At 35.1% G+C, this 16,769-nt stretch overlaps 2 protein-coding genes across 2 annotated transcripts in view; one reads left to right on the top strand and one right to left on the bottom strand.

The window, feature by feature from the left end:
• The first annotated feature begins 5,139 nt into the window (after nucleotides 1–5,139).
• LOC108783134 (dipeptidase 1) lies at nucleotides 5,140–11,329 on the top strand. Its single transcript, XM_018551629.1, has 8 exons — nucleotides 5,140–5,313; nucleotides 6,778–7,131; nucleotides 8,283–8,415; nucleotides 8,520–8,708; nucleotides 8,980–9,182; nucleotides 9,994–10,154; nucleotides 10,456–10,585; nucleotides 10,945–11,329. The coding sequence occupies exons 1-8, from the start codon at nucleotides 5,140–5,142 to the stop codon at nucleotides 11,074–11,076; spliced, it is 1,476 nt and encodes a 491-aa protein (XP_018407131.1). The 3' UTR covers nucleotides 11,077–11,329.
• A 2,210-nt stretch (nucleotides 11,330–13,539) lies between these two features.
• CalpC (calpain C) overlaps nucleotides 13,540–16,769 on the bottom strand; it is a 30,866-nt gene continuing 27,636 nt past the window's right edge. Inside the window, exons 6-16 of the mRNA XM_018551824.1 lie at nucleotides 16,647–16,721; nucleotides 16,392–16,561; nucleotides 15,981–16,153; nucleotides 15,676–15,770; nucleotides 15,355–15,587; nucleotides 14,680–14,849; nucleotides 14,524–14,582; nucleotides 14,137–14,284; nucleotides 13,940–14,056; nucleotides 13,796–13,854; nucleotides 13,540–13,693 (exon numbers count right to left, since the gene is read on the bottom strand). Coding sequence (XP_018407326.1) covers nucleotides 13,667–13,693; nucleotides 13,796–13,854; nucleotides 13,940–14,056; nucleotides 14,137–14,284; nucleotides 14,524–14,582; nucleotides 14,680–14,849; nucleotides 15,355–15,587; nucleotides 15,676–15,770; nucleotides 15,981–16,153; nucleotides 16,392–16,561; nucleotides 16,647–16,721 — 1,326 coding nt within the window. The 3' untranslated portion in view covers nucleotides 13,540–13,666. The remainder of the gene's footprint in view (nucleotides 13,694–13,795; nucleotides 13,855–13,939; nucleotides 14,057–14,136; nucleotides 14,285–14,523; nucleotides 14,583–14,679; nucleotides 14,850–15,354; nucleotides 15,588–15,675; nucleotides 15,771–15,980; nucleotides 16,154–16,391; nucleotides 16,562–16,646; nucleotides 16,722–16,769) is intronic.

Here is a 16,769-nt window from a genome sequence, read left to right as displayed (position 1 = left end):
CTGTTGATTTACGCAGATTCTGGTGAAGCTATCGAAAGCAAAACGCGACTTCGAACTCCAGAGTGGAGAAATAGCAACGCGCGAAATATTTCCAATCTCGAAGTTTCATGCTAGAAGTTCTCACATTGAGTTATCTTATCCCCAATGTCTGATCCTTTCCTATGTCCACCATCCTTTACACTCACGTACAAATTGCACCTTTTGCAGCCACGCTGTGCTCGTACGTATGAATCCTCTGCCAGAGAAATAACAAACTTCCTCGAGACTGAAAAGTTTGTGACATTTTTTATTATTTTTTTTTTGTCCCCGGTTCTTTGTTTCTTGGTCACGTTTCTCATTCCTCTGACCACTTCATTCCTTGCTCATCGCGTAATTCTATAAGCTACTACAAAAAAATATCTTTTGTAAGAAACTTGATATCTGTATAACTACCCTTCAATAATACAGAACTTCAATAATATTAAATATAGAACAGATATGAACAATGGAATATTCAATTAGACAACAGTAAAACTCACAAAAGCTTTACATCAGTTTGTGATATATCGTGATCAGGTATCAAAATTCACAATTAAATGTATTTGTATAAGAAACTTTTTAATCAAGATACAATACAATATAGAAATTTCAGCAATAAAAATAAAACCTTTATTTACTATTAACATTTATTTACTATTAAATTATTAAAATTTATTGGATTGTTTACGCAACATGTGATCGCTTATTTCCTTAAATATTTGTGCTTAGATGTATTATTAATTATAAATTATCTCAAAAAACTATGAAACAATTTATAATTGATAATAATAATACTTGTTATTATTTTTATACTGCCGAAAAATATAATATGTTTTCTCTTTATTATATATGATAATATAAACATTATAAAAGAAATGAGAAAACGTGATAATAACTTTAAAAGAAATATCAAAAAAGTCTCTCATAACAATTCATAACTCTGTTTCTGGGTCATATCCAGAGTACCTCAAATCTCTTTGCCCGCATGCCAGATTCCTATCTCCAGCATGTGAAAGTCTCATACATAATTTACTCCATATCATACGAGTGATCTGCAAAATTAACTTAAACACGAGCTCACTGCACCAACTCGGAAATGTGAGAGAAATATTTACGGATCCGGGGCGAGAGAGTGTCCGCCGAAACGACCGTATCGATTACGAACGCCGCAATCTAGGGAGCTGCAATTCGGCGCACATACCCGAGAATCAAAACACGTCATGGTAAAAGGAAGGGGAAAAAAAAAGGAAGCGGAGCAGAATAAAAGATTCCGTGCGGATTCCTCCATCCTTTTGTCTCGATGTTTTCTCGCAGGACTATCGCGCTTCACGGGAGTTTCCGCGGCCGATGCTTTTCCGGATTGCGCCTGAACACCATCCATTTACGCCGGTCGTTGATTTTCCTCGGCGACAGGAATAGCGCGAAAATAGCATCCGCTTTTTTTCCCAGGGAGCTAAAGATCGCTCCTACGAAAATACATGCCGTTAGTCGCCGTTAATCCACTCACCGATTTCGCCGTATTATCACGGGCGCTGCGTCGAGTAATTTATTCGCGGGTTTGCACGCCCGCTGACATTTTTCTATCATATCGGAATCGTAAAACATCCGTGTGACGGATCAACGTGACGTATTCTCGTGACAAGTGTCGCAGTTTTGACGGGAATATTGCCACTGACGCGCTTTGCTTACATGTGTAATGCCTGACCGTCGCAAATCACGCTAGCTGCGTTCGCTTGGACGCGTCGAAAAATTGCAATTGTGACAAGAACCCATTGCGCTCTAAAATATGCACCGGCAACATTTTTGACAGCGAAAGAGAACGTATATATACAGAAATCGTAGTATAACTTTTCCTCATTTAAATTGTCATATGAATATTGTAACTAGATCTAAAATTTTTATAATTAAGTAATAATACAATTAGAATTTAGGACGTAGAAGTTGACGAAGATTCGATAATTTATGCATAATAGTATAAATACATTAAATATACGTGATGCAGAAAATAATATATATTACGTGTACGTAAGCTTATTTATAAAGTCTTTTTTTTCCAGCTATAAGTTTAAGCATTATTTATAAGTGACCATACGCCCGTATTAAATTAAGCTTTTTCTCATAATGGATAATGACAGCGCTTAAAGAATATTTCCACTACTTTGCATACTTCAACAAGGTTTTACACCTAATCGCTGAATGCTCTCTGGCGAGATTCAACGTTCCAAGAGCATACGAATCATTTCTCTGACCATTGGCCGCCATCTTCACCTCGCTCTTCTATCCCTAGAGAAATTTCCATGAAATATTGCGCTCAGTCACGTAATATGAATTGCGACCGTGGAATTTCCGATTCACTTGCCTTATGTTCGCGCATTTGCCCCTGAATTTCCACTTACATGCACTCGCTCTATCTGAAAGATCGTGATTGAAAAATCTGAAAAAATCAAATATTATTTTAAAAAGAAAGATTTCTGCAAGTATTGCGAAGATGCAATATTTAATATATGTCTTATGTATACTGTGTACGCATCGCGCATATCAAATATATATTTTTTTAAGTACTTTCACTAAACGGACTCTAGTCTCGCATAAACGTAATACATAATTCTATAAGGGAGACACATGGCAGAAATTTTGCAAATTTCCGTTTCTTCCGTGCCGTATAAATTCTCAACGCGTTAAAATGCATGCCGCCGTTCGGGCGGAACGACGTCTTTGGAAGAACATCTCGAAGTAATTTTTCTTTCCACCGGCGAGTCCCAGCGAAATGGCTCCAGCGAAGCTGGTTGTGGGAAGATCGAGAGTCTCCGATTGTTTTTTTAGAATTTTTTGAGCTCACCCGCAGTGGCAGACAGAAAGAGAGAGAGAGAGAGAGAGAGAGAGAGAGAGGGAAAGAAGTAGAATTGTGCGCCGCCGCCGTACAATTTCAAACGTTACGGTGTCCCCCGGGAAGTGAAGCTACAAAGTAATTTTTCCCTCGCTTCTCTCTCGCTTCCTCGCTCACAGGATATTCCTGGTGAAACTTAAAAGTGCCGCGAAACCCAGTTTGCTTCGCATGACCCCTTTTGAAGCTCGCCTATGTAGTTCAAGCACTTGAATAACGAATGTAACGACGTTCCTCGTTCATAACGTACAACGTTCTACGACGTTGTGCATAGATACTACTCGTGTAACCTAAACCACGCTCTCAATATCATATCATACGTTACGCTCGCAATTGTTCTGAGAAATTCATGTGCAAATATCGGTGCACATTGGGAAGCTAAATCCTTCTTTAGCAAGGCCATTAGAATTCGGGTTGCAACTTATATCAGCTGCGGCACGTTGCTTTTTTATGGGCAAACGATCGATCGCCAAATTGACGCGTTAATTATGAAACGAGCAATATCGCGGCTCCGAATACGAGCATGGAATATCGAATCGACCACCCAATTTAACCCTTTGCAGCCTCTCATTCGGCGAGTTAGATACGATCGAATTATCAATTCATATACGAGATAGGAACATGAGCGACATAGTGAACTATCAAAATTATTTTTGTCACCATAATATATTAATCGAGTAGCGATAATTACAATAATAATAATACTTAATTAATTGTAATCATCAACAGAGTGTACTTATCTATTATTGATACACGTAAAAGTAACAAAATTCGCCAATAAAATAACAAAATACTATATTTTAATAAAATTCAGTTGTGCCGTCATGTAGCAATAAACAAAATTGACTGACCTAGTAAATAACTCTATAGATTAAATCCTCGAAAATATCGATGCATGCATCCGCAGTGAGCACATTCAATGGCCCACCTCGACCATACTCTTTTAATACGGTCTTTTATTACAGTTGACATTTGGATGCAAGCCAGTTTGAGACTTTCTCTGCTACTCTTGTCTCTTTTCTCAAGTTTCTTCTACACTTCCGCTTCTGTACTCAAGAATATTAACGGTTGACTATAACCTCACATGCAGAATGTATCTATACATATATTTTACAATCTTTTAATGAAAATGCAGTTGCGATAAGTGTGCTGCTTAATGCAAAATTTGGATAATGGTTTTCTGATATTGGTGATAGCTATTCAAATTCCTCTCGAACAACTGTCAATGATAAATATTCCATTAAGCTATACTGTTTTGTATTTACGAGTATACTATTAATCGTATATTATCATCTCATCAAATGTCTCCCACATTATTATGAACAAAAATACATTTCTAGGAAAAAAGTAAAATAATTTAAAATTCTTTAAATAATTTCAATAATCTTAAAACCCTTTATATTGCTATATTTTAATCTTTTCATCTACATACTTTAAAGTATAATATTAATTGAAATAAACTATTTAATCTAAATAGTAGAAATTGGATGAAATTATTTTTTTACTAATTATTCGTTATAGAAGAAGACGGATTGAGTACGAGATTATTAAAATTTATTTCAAAAGCGGAAAGCAATATCGACTCATAGTTAATGGTGAAAGCTAAGCGTGACACATGCAACGAATGTAACGCTACTATTCAGCGCAACTGAATAGATTCGGTTCAATATCAATCGACTATAGAAGCGAACGATCGTATAATCGTCGTTCGAACCGATGGGTGTAGGGTTTCAACAATATCGTTCACATGGCACTAAATCACTTCCTATTCATTAATCATCAAACGGTACGTTACGTCATAGTGAATTTATGTCTCATTTCGGTATATTTTGTCTGCTCTATTAAATTCGTATAGTATGAAAATAAAAGTGCGTCATTCTAATAATGACATTATATTACTTTACATGAACAATCAATTGATATTTAAATGGAATTTTTATAGCGAAATTGGAATTCTAAAATTATCTTTTTGTAAAAAGAGACCGTTTTAGTAATGACAAAAATTTTTTAATAAATAAACCTTAATTTGCATATAAATTTTCGATCTATGAAAAATTACATTATTTTTCTACAAAAAAAAAACAAAAATTTTATTTCAATTTATTTTCTTGCAAAAATTCTTGATTTGAAAATAATTATCGCTTTGGAAAATAATATTGTTTACATAATACGTTTCACTTTGATGAAATTATTCAGCTATCCAATAACGTCGCAAAATATTTTAAAAATACGACGTGATGAGCCGCAAATTCCGTAATGATTATTGCCAACTAAAGTTAGCTTCGTGCAAATATTTCCGTAAGACCATCGGAAGTTCAAACAACGCCGAGGCTTTCAGAACCCCAGCCGGTGCAGAAAGCGACGTGTATGGCCAGCCGAGTATGAACGAACCACATTCCCGCGGTCAACGAGTAGTGCGGGTCGTCGTTTGGTCGGGCAATGGATATAGTTAAACGACATTGCTCAGCACTCAAGTAATTCTCGTTCTTTTGTACACGGCTAGCACCGAGCTGAGCTAATCCCTCTTGTACACGAATCTCTTGGTTCTTGGCAGCGGATATTTTCCGGCACGATTGAACCCTTTATGTATGTACTTTTGATTTGAGCTATTCGATCCCGTCGCGTAAAATTCAAAAATATAAGAGCAGATGTGAACGAAAGAGCTTATAATGCGTTTATCTTCCTTAAAAATTGACAAATTCCATTCAGCCATATGATTATTTTATCAAAAATTAATGTTGCGTGGCAGATTATACATATAAATTCTCGATGTAAATAATGCATGATAAATAACTTGTTTCCACAATCAATCATCAGTTGAGAAAGAAAAAACCATCAATCATTTTTCCAAGAAATTTACGTCGGAGGCGAACGTGTTTCCTCTTTTGCTCAACAATCCCGTAAACACAATAATGCACGGAACAAAGAATATGCTTCATCTACATGACTCATATAATCATACAATGTGGCAAAGTACCACGGTTCGTTCTAGTAGAGATTATTTGCGGCGAAGATTAAACTCCGGCCATCGTGTACGATTTTCCTCCATATTCGCAAGTTACCTTGCTGGCAAAGGCAAAAGCCTTAGAAAGTGAGCAGCGAGAGCTTTGATACCTTGCTTGAGAAATAATTTACCGTTTCGTTCTCGTAAATTTCAAATCTCGACGACAGGCAAACATCCACCGGCATCGCTTGGATGAGCAAGGCTTAATAATTTATAATCTCTGTCAAAGCCGCACATCTCTTTCTCGAAAATACCACTCGTTTCTGAGGTCATCGACCTCAAAGAGTACAAGGTACGGAAACAACGGACGAGCTGTGTACACTATTATTACTATCTTCTTCTCGTGTTGCTTCCCTTTCGGTCTATCTTCATTACGTGAGGTAATCTCGCGGGAACAATTCTCTTGGTATGCTGTACTAAATACGTGTATAAAAAAAACATCTACAGCTTAGTACTAAATCGTTTCGTGTCATCATTGAAATCATTTGTTTTTCTGCTGAACAATTCATCTGACAAATTACCCAAAAAGGTCTCTTTGACTCTGATAACAATACGTGACTATGTATAGTTTTATACTCGAAAAGCTTATTTTTGCGCAACGTTTAAAGCTGATGTTACATAGTAGTTTTGAGAATAATAAAAATGCAATATTTATAATACACTTTAATACAATTTTAAAAAAAGTTAATAATTGGCATCATGTCATATTTTCTAATTAACAATTGCACTTTTAATTAATTATATTCTAATTAAAGTTTAAAATTTACATACACTTTGTCGAGGAAGAAAGCTTATACGTATACCTTGCATTTAATCTTTCTACAAATATGTGTGATTATTATCTATCCTTTTATCTTCTAAATACAACTAGAATAAGGAAGATTATCTATTACAGAGTGGCGGCCAGAGTGGTGTATGGATAGTAAGCGTGATTACACTGTCGATTGGCACCTGGGTAGGCAGAGTCGGGCCACGTCCAGCAGATGGAGAGCTCGCGCTTCTGACATCGCCGCGTGAGCGATTGGAAACCGTTCGACAGGTTCTTTCTGAGGTGCCTTTGATCGACGGCCACAATGACCTACCGTGGAACATCCGCAATTTCCTTCATAACCAGTTGGCGGAGTTCGATTTCGACAGGGATCTGCGTCAAGTCGCGCCTTGGAGCAAAAGCGCTTGGAGTCAGACCGATCTGGTCAGACTGCGGCAAGGCATGGTCGGCGGTCAGGTAATTGCAAAAGGATATCAAAATAATAAATAACAATCGAATTTAGTCTTGATAATATATTCTTCGATGAAAATTTTAGATTTAACGTTTTTTAGACAAAACTTTAAATAAAACCTTTATTCGTAATTATTATAACCAGAATTTACTCTCAAGTTTCTTACATGTTCAGTAAAATATGTATAGTCGAGTGTTGTTAATTTAGCATCTGAGACATTATCGTGTCTCCTGATATATAATCTTTCTTGATATTAAATCTAATATTAACCTGCACAAGAAACGCGTTCAAAAATCAAATAGCGTTATTATGCGTTGTAATAAGCAATCTAGATTCGAATATTTCGCCATACTAGAGATGACTAGGCGAGTTTCAGGTGTCGGCGATATTATGAGCGTGACGGATTGAATGCATCGATTATCGTCGCATGCAAGCACTCAGGAGCTCGTTAGGTCTGAATGATGCGAGCATTAAACGCGTATCATGCTTGTACACACACATACAATATATTGTAGAAATGATCTAAAAGGAAATAGATATTGTGTGCTAAGAATAATGTATAAGACTTATAATAATCTCGTTGAATCTATTTCTCGCTTGTCATGCTAATAAAATTTAAAATGAAATTGCATATGAAACATTGTATTTGTTCTAGCATACTGCTCAAGAATGATAACGAAAAAATGTCGTTTTAATAAAATGTAACAATTACGCGAAAAGTTGTACGAAATGGGAATTCGTAAGATAAAACAATGTTTTTAAACGCAAACAACATTGCGAATTCCAGCATTCTTTCCTTATAAAATGAAGAGAAGAATAGCATAACTGCAGCCGGAAATTACATTCTTTTGCATATTTTTGACGTTATTATGTATATATATGCATAATAGAGATATTTTTTCACCTTAATTAATCTATGATTTTTTTGTAAATGTACAATAAATTGAAATATACCATATATGTATATATGTATATATTAATTAAAAATATATTTTCTCATAAGAAAATAAAACGGATAAAAAAGTATGCTACATTTTTCACACTTTTCTTAGGATTTTTTCGCATTTTTCTTTAAATATATGAGAGAAATGTAGTCGTTCTCAACTGTCTGCGCAATCTTTTCCGACAATTATATATAACGATTTTTTTTTTCTAGTTTTGGGCTGCTTACGTACCGTGTGAATCTCAACATCTTAACGCGGTTCAGCTGACTCTGGAGCAGGTGGACCTCATTAAGAGGCTCATAGAAAAATACTCGCAGCACTTGCAGTTCGCTGCATCGTCGAGGGGTAAGTACAGCTAACCGTAGTGTGAGATATGAAATGCTCGGAAATAATAATATACCGCGATCAACAGAATGACAGCTGTATTCAACTATATTTCTAACTTCTAGAGATTTTGGAGGCTCACGGGAGAGGCAGAATAGCTTCTCTGATTGGAGTGGAGGGTGGGCATAGTCTAGGAAGTAGTTTAGCCGTTTTAAGAACACTTTACCAGCTGGGTGTACGGTACCTTACACTGACACACACTTGCAACACTCCATGGGCGAAAAGTTCGTCGGTGGAAGACGACGATGAAGATGGTAAATTAGATGCAAGTTTGGAATAAACATCTTCTTCAAAATGAACAGAGCTGAAACTTGCCAACTTAATCTCATAAAGATTCATGAATCCACAAGTATAGTTAAGAAAATTAGATTGCAATAAAAATTTAAAATAAATAAAATATCTCATGTATATTATATATCACCATACAATAATCTTTTAAAAGATTTATGTCGTAACCTTTTTAAAGTGAATTCCATAAAAACAAACAATAAAAACATAAACAATATTAATTTCAATGGTTTTTAGCAGGAGGCCTGACAGCATTCGGCGAGACTGTAGTTAAAGAAATGAATAGGCTTGGAATGTTGATAGACCTCAGCCACACTGCGAGGGCAACTATGAGGGATGCTCTAAGAGTTAGTAAAGCGCCGCTCATTTTTTCACACTCTTCTGCGTTCGCAATTTGTAATTCCTCCAGAAATGTACCCGACGATATTCTTAAGCAACTGGTAAGTATACAGAAGTTTCTATAGTCTGTAAAATATATCTAATATTATTTCTCTTTTTCATTAATTGTGTCTATTAGAAGGTAAAAAAGAGAACATTTTTCAATTACAATATATATCAGTTATACACATATATAATATATTTTTTCAAGAAATTTAAACAAAATTTTTACGCGTTTGTTTTTGCACAAACTATTTTAATAACTGCAACATTGACAATTGTATTAGAATATTGTTGCGAGTTAAGCAACTTTCTTGCGATAAAATTCGTGCTTTGTAAACACGAAAAGGAACAATTGGCGATACAAAAGAGCAACACGAAGATGTGTCGACGATACAAACCTTTTTCTTTTTCTCTGTCTACCTTCTCGGATGTTCTTTCAGCGAGCAAATAATTATCTGAGAACGGCGCTAAGAGTTCCAATAGCAGCTCGAAACATTTACTAGCGGCAATTCCTTCCTATTGAGTTTTGTGCTCCATTAAGAAACGCCCAGTTCACTCTAGCTCGTTAAGAGCCGAATTATCAAGGTCGAAAATTAACGGCACCGAGTCTACGGTGAATGTGGTACCGCGATAACGAGGTCTCCCTTTCCGGCGCTCGTCGATTCTATCGATCCCTCTGTCGCTCCGGGGGTTGTACGTTTCGTTTTCGAAAGGCGCGGCTAGGGTATAGTTTTCCCCGTGCACCAGTGGAAAATTACGCGTTACACCTCTCATTGAGCTGGCTTGAAATTCCCGGCGCGACGGTGCGAGGCACGTTCAAATAGCGCAACTATAGAATTACGCGCTCCATTCTCACGTGCTTGTTTCCAGGCTGATAACGGCGGACTAGTGATGGTCACGTTTTACAATTATTTTGTGAAATGTGGACCTCAAGCCAGCGTTTCGGACGTGGCCGAACACATCTACTATATTCGAAATCTGATTGGCGTGGACTATATCGGAGTCGGCGGAGATTTCGACGGCATCAACAAGTACGTTGAAGATGAGATAAGTCAGTGTGAAATTAATTAATAATATCGTTGAAAATGTATATCGCAGGAATTATGCCTTGATTCTCAAATAATTTGCATACGCGATGTTCCATCAGTGATAACTTAATTAAACCGAAATTCAATTATCACAATGTCTACAATATTATAACTATCGCAGAAGAATTGACCTCTTATCTGGACAAATTAATTCTTAAACTATATATTGTATAATTTTTTATAGTAAACATAACATGAAAATTGCGTTTCTAATTATGTGTGAAATCTCTTTTTCTCTCCGTAGAACTCCTCGTGGTCTGGAAGATGTTTCGAAGTATCCTGAACTATTCGCCGAACTTCTCCGAAGTGGCAAGTGGGACGTGCTTGAGCTAAAGAAAGTCGCCGGCTTGAATTTACTGCGAGTCCTCACACAGGTTAGAGTCGATTAAGGTCTAAGATGTAGTTGTACGTATATATATACCTTATACGGCACTCTGGCGGGCCTTAACATCGTCATATTTCTACTGTAGCAATGCGTATTGCTAGACTCGCTACGTTACACGACTACGCAACTATAGCTTTCCTTAATCGTACATATAAATCATCATTCTTATTTAACAAGCGTGAAAAACGATATATTTTTATTATATATGATTATTATTATTATTATTATTATTATTTGCTAGCAATTCACAAGCTTATAATAATCCATAAAAATGGCACCAAAAATATCATTGAAACATTTTCTTAAAATCATAAATACAAAGGACTAATATTAATAATTTTGCATCAGGTAGAGCGTGTGAGGGATGATCTGAGGACAGCTGGAATTACACCGCTTGAGGAATATCTTCCGGACTCACCGGACACGATTGGTAACTGTGCCCTGGATATTAACTCCGTGCAAAGGGTCACGGAAGTCTGATCGATCGACTGTATGCATTGCCCGACGACACGCAAATTAATCTTATGCCAGCACGACCGTTCTACGCAGATGAGCATGGCCGGAAGACAACCAGTCATGTCGAGAGCATGGATTCAAGGCGAAAATTCGATTATCTCGTTTCCTACGATCTGTACGCTCGCGAAAGTTCTTCGAACCTCGTGCGAAAGCTCAATTGAACGTCGACATTTGCAAAGGCTCAAAATAAACCTACCTCGATACCTGTTTCACAAAGGCGACGGGCAGCGGATATCGATTATGCTTTATTTAAAAGAAGCTGTATTCGCACGTCATATTAAAAAGTAATTATAAATTATGTGTTATCAGTAAGTAATCATAAAAATATCATCAAGTAAACTGTAACAATCTTTTGTACTAGAAAAATCAAACGTTAGTAATAACGAAAAATCTATTTGAAAATAATTTTTTGTAGTATGAGCTTGAACGATACTTCTTTTATAACGATTTTATTTACAAAAATTACAGATTTATATAAATTATAATTCTATTTGTTCGTCGCCGTTAATTACCCATAATGCACAAACAGACTTTTCTACTACTTCATAAAATTAGCGAATCATAACAGGCTGGCCATTACTTTAAGATCTGTATTATCTTATTGCAAATATCTTCACGATCATGTAAATATCTAAATGATAAGCGATGCGCCATCCAATATTTGCGTGAAGATAAAGCGTCATTTCGCCGATGCACGAGACTGTTTCTAAACTTCGATGTCTTCCTCTCTTGGAAACGATCGTAATATGTGTGTGAAACTGTGAACCCCGGCTGTATACCTTTGAACGTCTTCCTTTCCCTCATTGCACCGACGAAAACACGTGCTGTACAAAGCGAATGTCTGTAGAAGGAAGAATCGATATCGTGTTCCTACGAGCAATATATACGACGCTCATAATTCGCAAAATTCTAAAATCTCTTTCTTGCATTTATAGACATTTTTTATTTATTTTAGTTTGAGTCCGAAGCCTGATTCAGTCCAGTTATTATATTATGATATAATATTTTGAATTCATATTTTTACATAGAAAGAATTTTTAGTGGTATCATCGTTTCGAAATATTTTGTTGTGGTTTACATAATTTTTGTTCATGGACCATGTACATATGATTTCCTAATTAGACTTTAGAATATATAAAAATTATCTTTTAATAATATATAATATATATATATAAAATATTTCTTACAGAGAGCTGCTTTTATTATATATACTATTTAAAGAATGTGATTTAAAGTATTGTATAATCAGTGAATATAACATAAGATATCAATATATTAACATAACTTTTTTAACATTTACTGAAAATTATGACATTACTAAAAATTCTTAAATTGTAATAATTCTAAATGTTTAAAGATACTAATAAAAGGCATTATATATCTCCGGACTTCTCAATGTCAAACTTACACATATCAAAGTAAAATACACTATTAAAATTACTCATATTTTATACAGCGAAAATCATTCTAGTTTTGCACAAATTTCCCACAATAAAGCTCAGAGTTATAGAGTTCATCGGAATATCAGATCGAGAGTCACGTACAATTCGAATATGTTGCTCGCAGTGACAGGTGTCGATGTTGCAGAACATAGTTGATAACGGACGTACGTGTTTTTCGACGCATGCCGGATTGCAATCTATCGTTACAACGCACCCGGCAGTCTCTTTGATCAAAGCATCATCTAAAGTCTAAAGACGGGACATTTGAAATTGCCTGGAATAATCAATCGATTATGGACAGGATCACTTTCACGTCAGTTTTATTCCTGGTAATTTTCACATATCGCCGTCCACCTATCTGTGTCTCGTGTGCACTTATTATATAATTCGCGCAGGATGAAATTCTCGATCAAAAAGTGAGACTATGTGTGAGTTGAATCGACTCGAACAAAAAATTAATCAGTTTGCGCGAATTATACCTCACTCCATCGCGTTGGGAGTAGGTAATAAATTCTAGGATATCAAAAGTTTCGTTGTATCTCTCAAACGAATTCTATAAATAAATGTTTCTATTGTAACTTTGCTATGTTCTTTTCTCTCTAATATATACATGCACATATTTAGTTTTTATTTAAAAACATGTATACCTAAGCATTTATTTAAAGCGTTTATTTTTGATAATTTAATAATCTTCAATTCTAAATAATCTGATTCTTAATCTTAACATTTTATGCAATTTAACGGAAAAAATTACATTATTTATATTTATTCGAAAAAAAACTCATAGTTTATTAAACTTGATTCGATATATGTATATCAAAATCTAATGAAAGGTAAGCAAGAACTATGCAAAATAAACTTAACTTTTATTATCCAGTGCGATATTCTTATACAAACGACGTATTATACATAGCTTAATCGTAACATGTAATAATTACATAACGGAATGATGATCAGTGATAATATAAAAGACAATGATGTTATTTTACAAAGTGTAAATAGATGAGCACTAATCGTTAATATGGCTAAAACTTATATCTAATGTCATGAAATGGGGAAAATGTTATTTACAGACAATTCACAAGGTACATAATTTACGCTGACTGACATTTTTAACACATCAGAGACGATCTCAGCCACTGTAAAAAGAATTCGCAAATTAGTACAATTTCTAATGACTTACAACTCATAATCATAAAAATAAACAAATAGAATAATTTATTAACAAGATTTTTATATACCTCCGATAAGCTTAACTTTATCGTCCCATTTTGCAAAGGGTCCTTACTCTCGAATATTCCTGAATGAAACACTCAATTAATACAAAATATTTAGGAGTTTATAAATCAAATTATATAAACTAATTGAGCATCTCTTAAACATACCAAATGCGTCGCTCAAGTGTAGGATCGCCGAAACAAAGTCGCCGAATCGAAGAGTACCGTCTTTCCTCATGTATCGAAGGATCAAAATGGATAATACATCCGTATTTAATTGAAAACCTGAGATAAAAGATTTCATTACATGTCGACGAAATAGAATATTCATTTCAAGCACTGTATTATATTTTCTTTTTACGCACCAACTTCCAATAGAGCATCTCGCAATCTCTCCGCCTTGAGTATACCCGTCTTTTCCTTTGTGTGATTTTTAAAAGCAGCTTGCCAGTATTTTAAACTGCACATAAGATCTTTGAAATCATTAAACTTCAACCGGCCACTCCCAGAACTCTATTTAGAGACGCAAGAAATGTAAGGAAACTAATTGTTTATCATATATCTCATAAATTATCCAAATACTTGAAGTATAAAATCAGCTAAGTAAATTAAATACGAAGCTAGAGTTCTGACATTGTAAACAATTATCAAATAAAAGCTGTGGTTTGTGGTTAAATTGCAGTTATAGCGGTGAAAAAAATACTAAAAAATCAATATATTCGAAAAAACATGTTTTTGTTGTAAAAGGATACATCCATAGTGAGCACTACTTGTCGACAGACTTCCATGCAGGCGCAGCTTTTGATATAATCTAGAAAAATGCATTTATTTAAATTAACATTGCGTAAGGCGTTCTACTTTTAGCACGATATTCTATGTATTTTACGACGGAGAGAAAAGCGTCGTACCATTCGGTAAACAGGCTTCTAAAAGCTCCTGCAGCTCGAAAGCGTTTACGGTTCTGTGTTCGTCGGCAAGCTGCAGAAATACAGCCTCGTATTGAGAGAAGCCTTTTCCTTCGAGGGGAGGCGCTTTAACAATTGCCGATTTCATTAACGATGGCGGAGTGTCTAACAATCTGAAACATTAACAAATGATATATAATATACAGAGAATAGAATTTTACTACTCACTCTTTTATAATATTACAGATACAAAATATATATTTATGTGCAATAATCCAAACAGTGTAACATTTTGCGTACTTAAAATTTTAAACAAAGCAATTAGTAATAAAATAATATATTACACACTGATAAGTTACATACACGCGTAAAAAGAAGAAAAGATAATGATAAGAAATATCAATGATAAACAAAGGCAGCAGATTATTTAAGTGGAAAAAAATATTCAATATATTGCATTTTCTTGACAAAAGAATGTATGCTCAGGAGAGGCAATTACTTAATGCAGTCTTTGAAATATGGCCAAGAGAGGATTTTAAAACTGTAATTGAAGGCGGACGTATACATATCCCCACGTAAGTTAATGCATGCGGCACATTAAATGCACCGACACGGCCATTCGACGCTTTGTACCGCCTCATGTAAGCGTATATGACATCAGCAAATGCATATACCTACTTGAGTTTTAGAGGCTTACTGCTGTAGACCCGTAATGTGAAACTCGTTTCTTGAGTCGGCTCGAAGGTCGTAGGTACCAGCAGGTAACCACCCTGTTCGAGCTGACACCTGTGGCTCACCTGCCGACTATTCGTATATTGGGAATTAACTAAGGACTTATTTTTTTTAAAAAACTGTTTGTTTATCGATTCGGTACTGTTTTTCGGCAGTGTATATGCTGTGAATCCAATCACCTGAAGACAGCGAAAGTTTGAGTTAATTTAATAAAAGACACGTACGATTTAATAAAAGAATGTACGATATTTTGGAAACATTTCTTACTTTCGGCTCCATAATTGAATGCTGATTTAATGAAACAATGACTTCTTCCATTTCACTTAAAATCAGATGTAACTGTGGATTTATGTGAAAGGTTTCTATATAAGAAAAGAAAACATATTCATTAGATAATTGCTTATAATTACTTATATAACTTGATTGAATAATATAATAAGCACTAATTTTTAAATCAACTGTTTACGATCGCTTTAATATAATTGTAATCTCAATAATAATGTTTAAAATATATGTATATTGTATATATACATATAAAACATGTAAATTCATGAGCGATGGAATAATCAAACCTTGATTATTTCGACATCCTCCTGCGGTAACGCCTCTCCTCCAGCTGCCTTGATACAATTTCATTTGCCAAGTATGTTTACTATGTAACGACGGTTCATCTCTCGAAGTTTCGGCATCCAGATGCACAACTTCCAGGTGAGTAAACGTCTTAACGAAATCTGAGTATGATATCCTGCTCGTAACAATACGTAGTTGAAACATTTCGTAACTTTACCATAGTTTGGAAATCTACCTTACTACTAATTGTAGAAACTACTCAACAACATTTAATCCCAAATTGTCTTAATTTATATTTAATGAATAAATAACACAATTTTTTATCTTAGCTACAATTTAATACAATACATTTTCCGACGTTATTTTTATTTGTGATACATTATAAATTATACGCTACCGTTATATGTACCTACCAAAATTCTCCTTCGGCCATATTTCTCACAGCCAATCGTTCCCTTTCCATTGCTGGCACTTCCTCCCATTCAAGCCCACCTCTCGCCCAGGCACCGACGTACTCCCCGCCAGGCCCCAGAGGATTCCTTAATTTTACTAATTGCACTGCTTCCCCTCCAAAAGTTTCCACCTACAACGCAGAAATCGATATCGTTCTTTCAATATCTTTTATTATTCTCGCTGTTCTTATAAATACTAGCGACTAATATACTAACCCTTTCAATCGCATACAATCTGTAATTGATTCCCATTTGTATCCCATTAGCAAGTTTTTCTGTGCTGGCACGTATCTAAAGTAGAAAACACACATGTGAACAAAGTGTTTGAAAAATCAAATG

The sequence above is a fragment of the Cyphomyrmex costatus genome, unplaced genomic scaffold (genome assembly GCF_001594065.2).
Source record: "Cyphomyrmex costatus isolate MS0001 unplaced genomic scaffold, Ccosl1.0 scaffold10, whole genome shotgun sequence".
In the NCBI taxonomy this organism is placed as follows: Eukaryota; Metazoa; Arthropoda; class Insecta; order Hymenoptera; family Formicidae; genus Cyphomyrmex; species Cyphomyrmex costatus.
The sequence above is the reverse complement of the archived record's forward strand: the minus strand, read 5'-3'. Positions and strand labels throughout refer to the sequence as shown.

Coding starts and splice junctions, on each gene's coding strand:
- LOC108783134 (XM_018551629.1), top strand. CDS start 5,140: ATGAGCCGCAAATTCCGTAATGATTATTGCCAACTAAAGTTAGCTTCG. Junction 8,709..8,979: donor GGAAGACGACGATGAAGATG/GTAAATTAGATG, acceptor AATGGTTTTTAG/CAGGAGGCCTGACAGCATTC. Junction 9,183..9,993: donor ACGATATTCTTAAGCAACTG/GTAAGTATACAG, acceptor GCTTGTTTCCAG/GCTGATAACGGCGGACTAGT.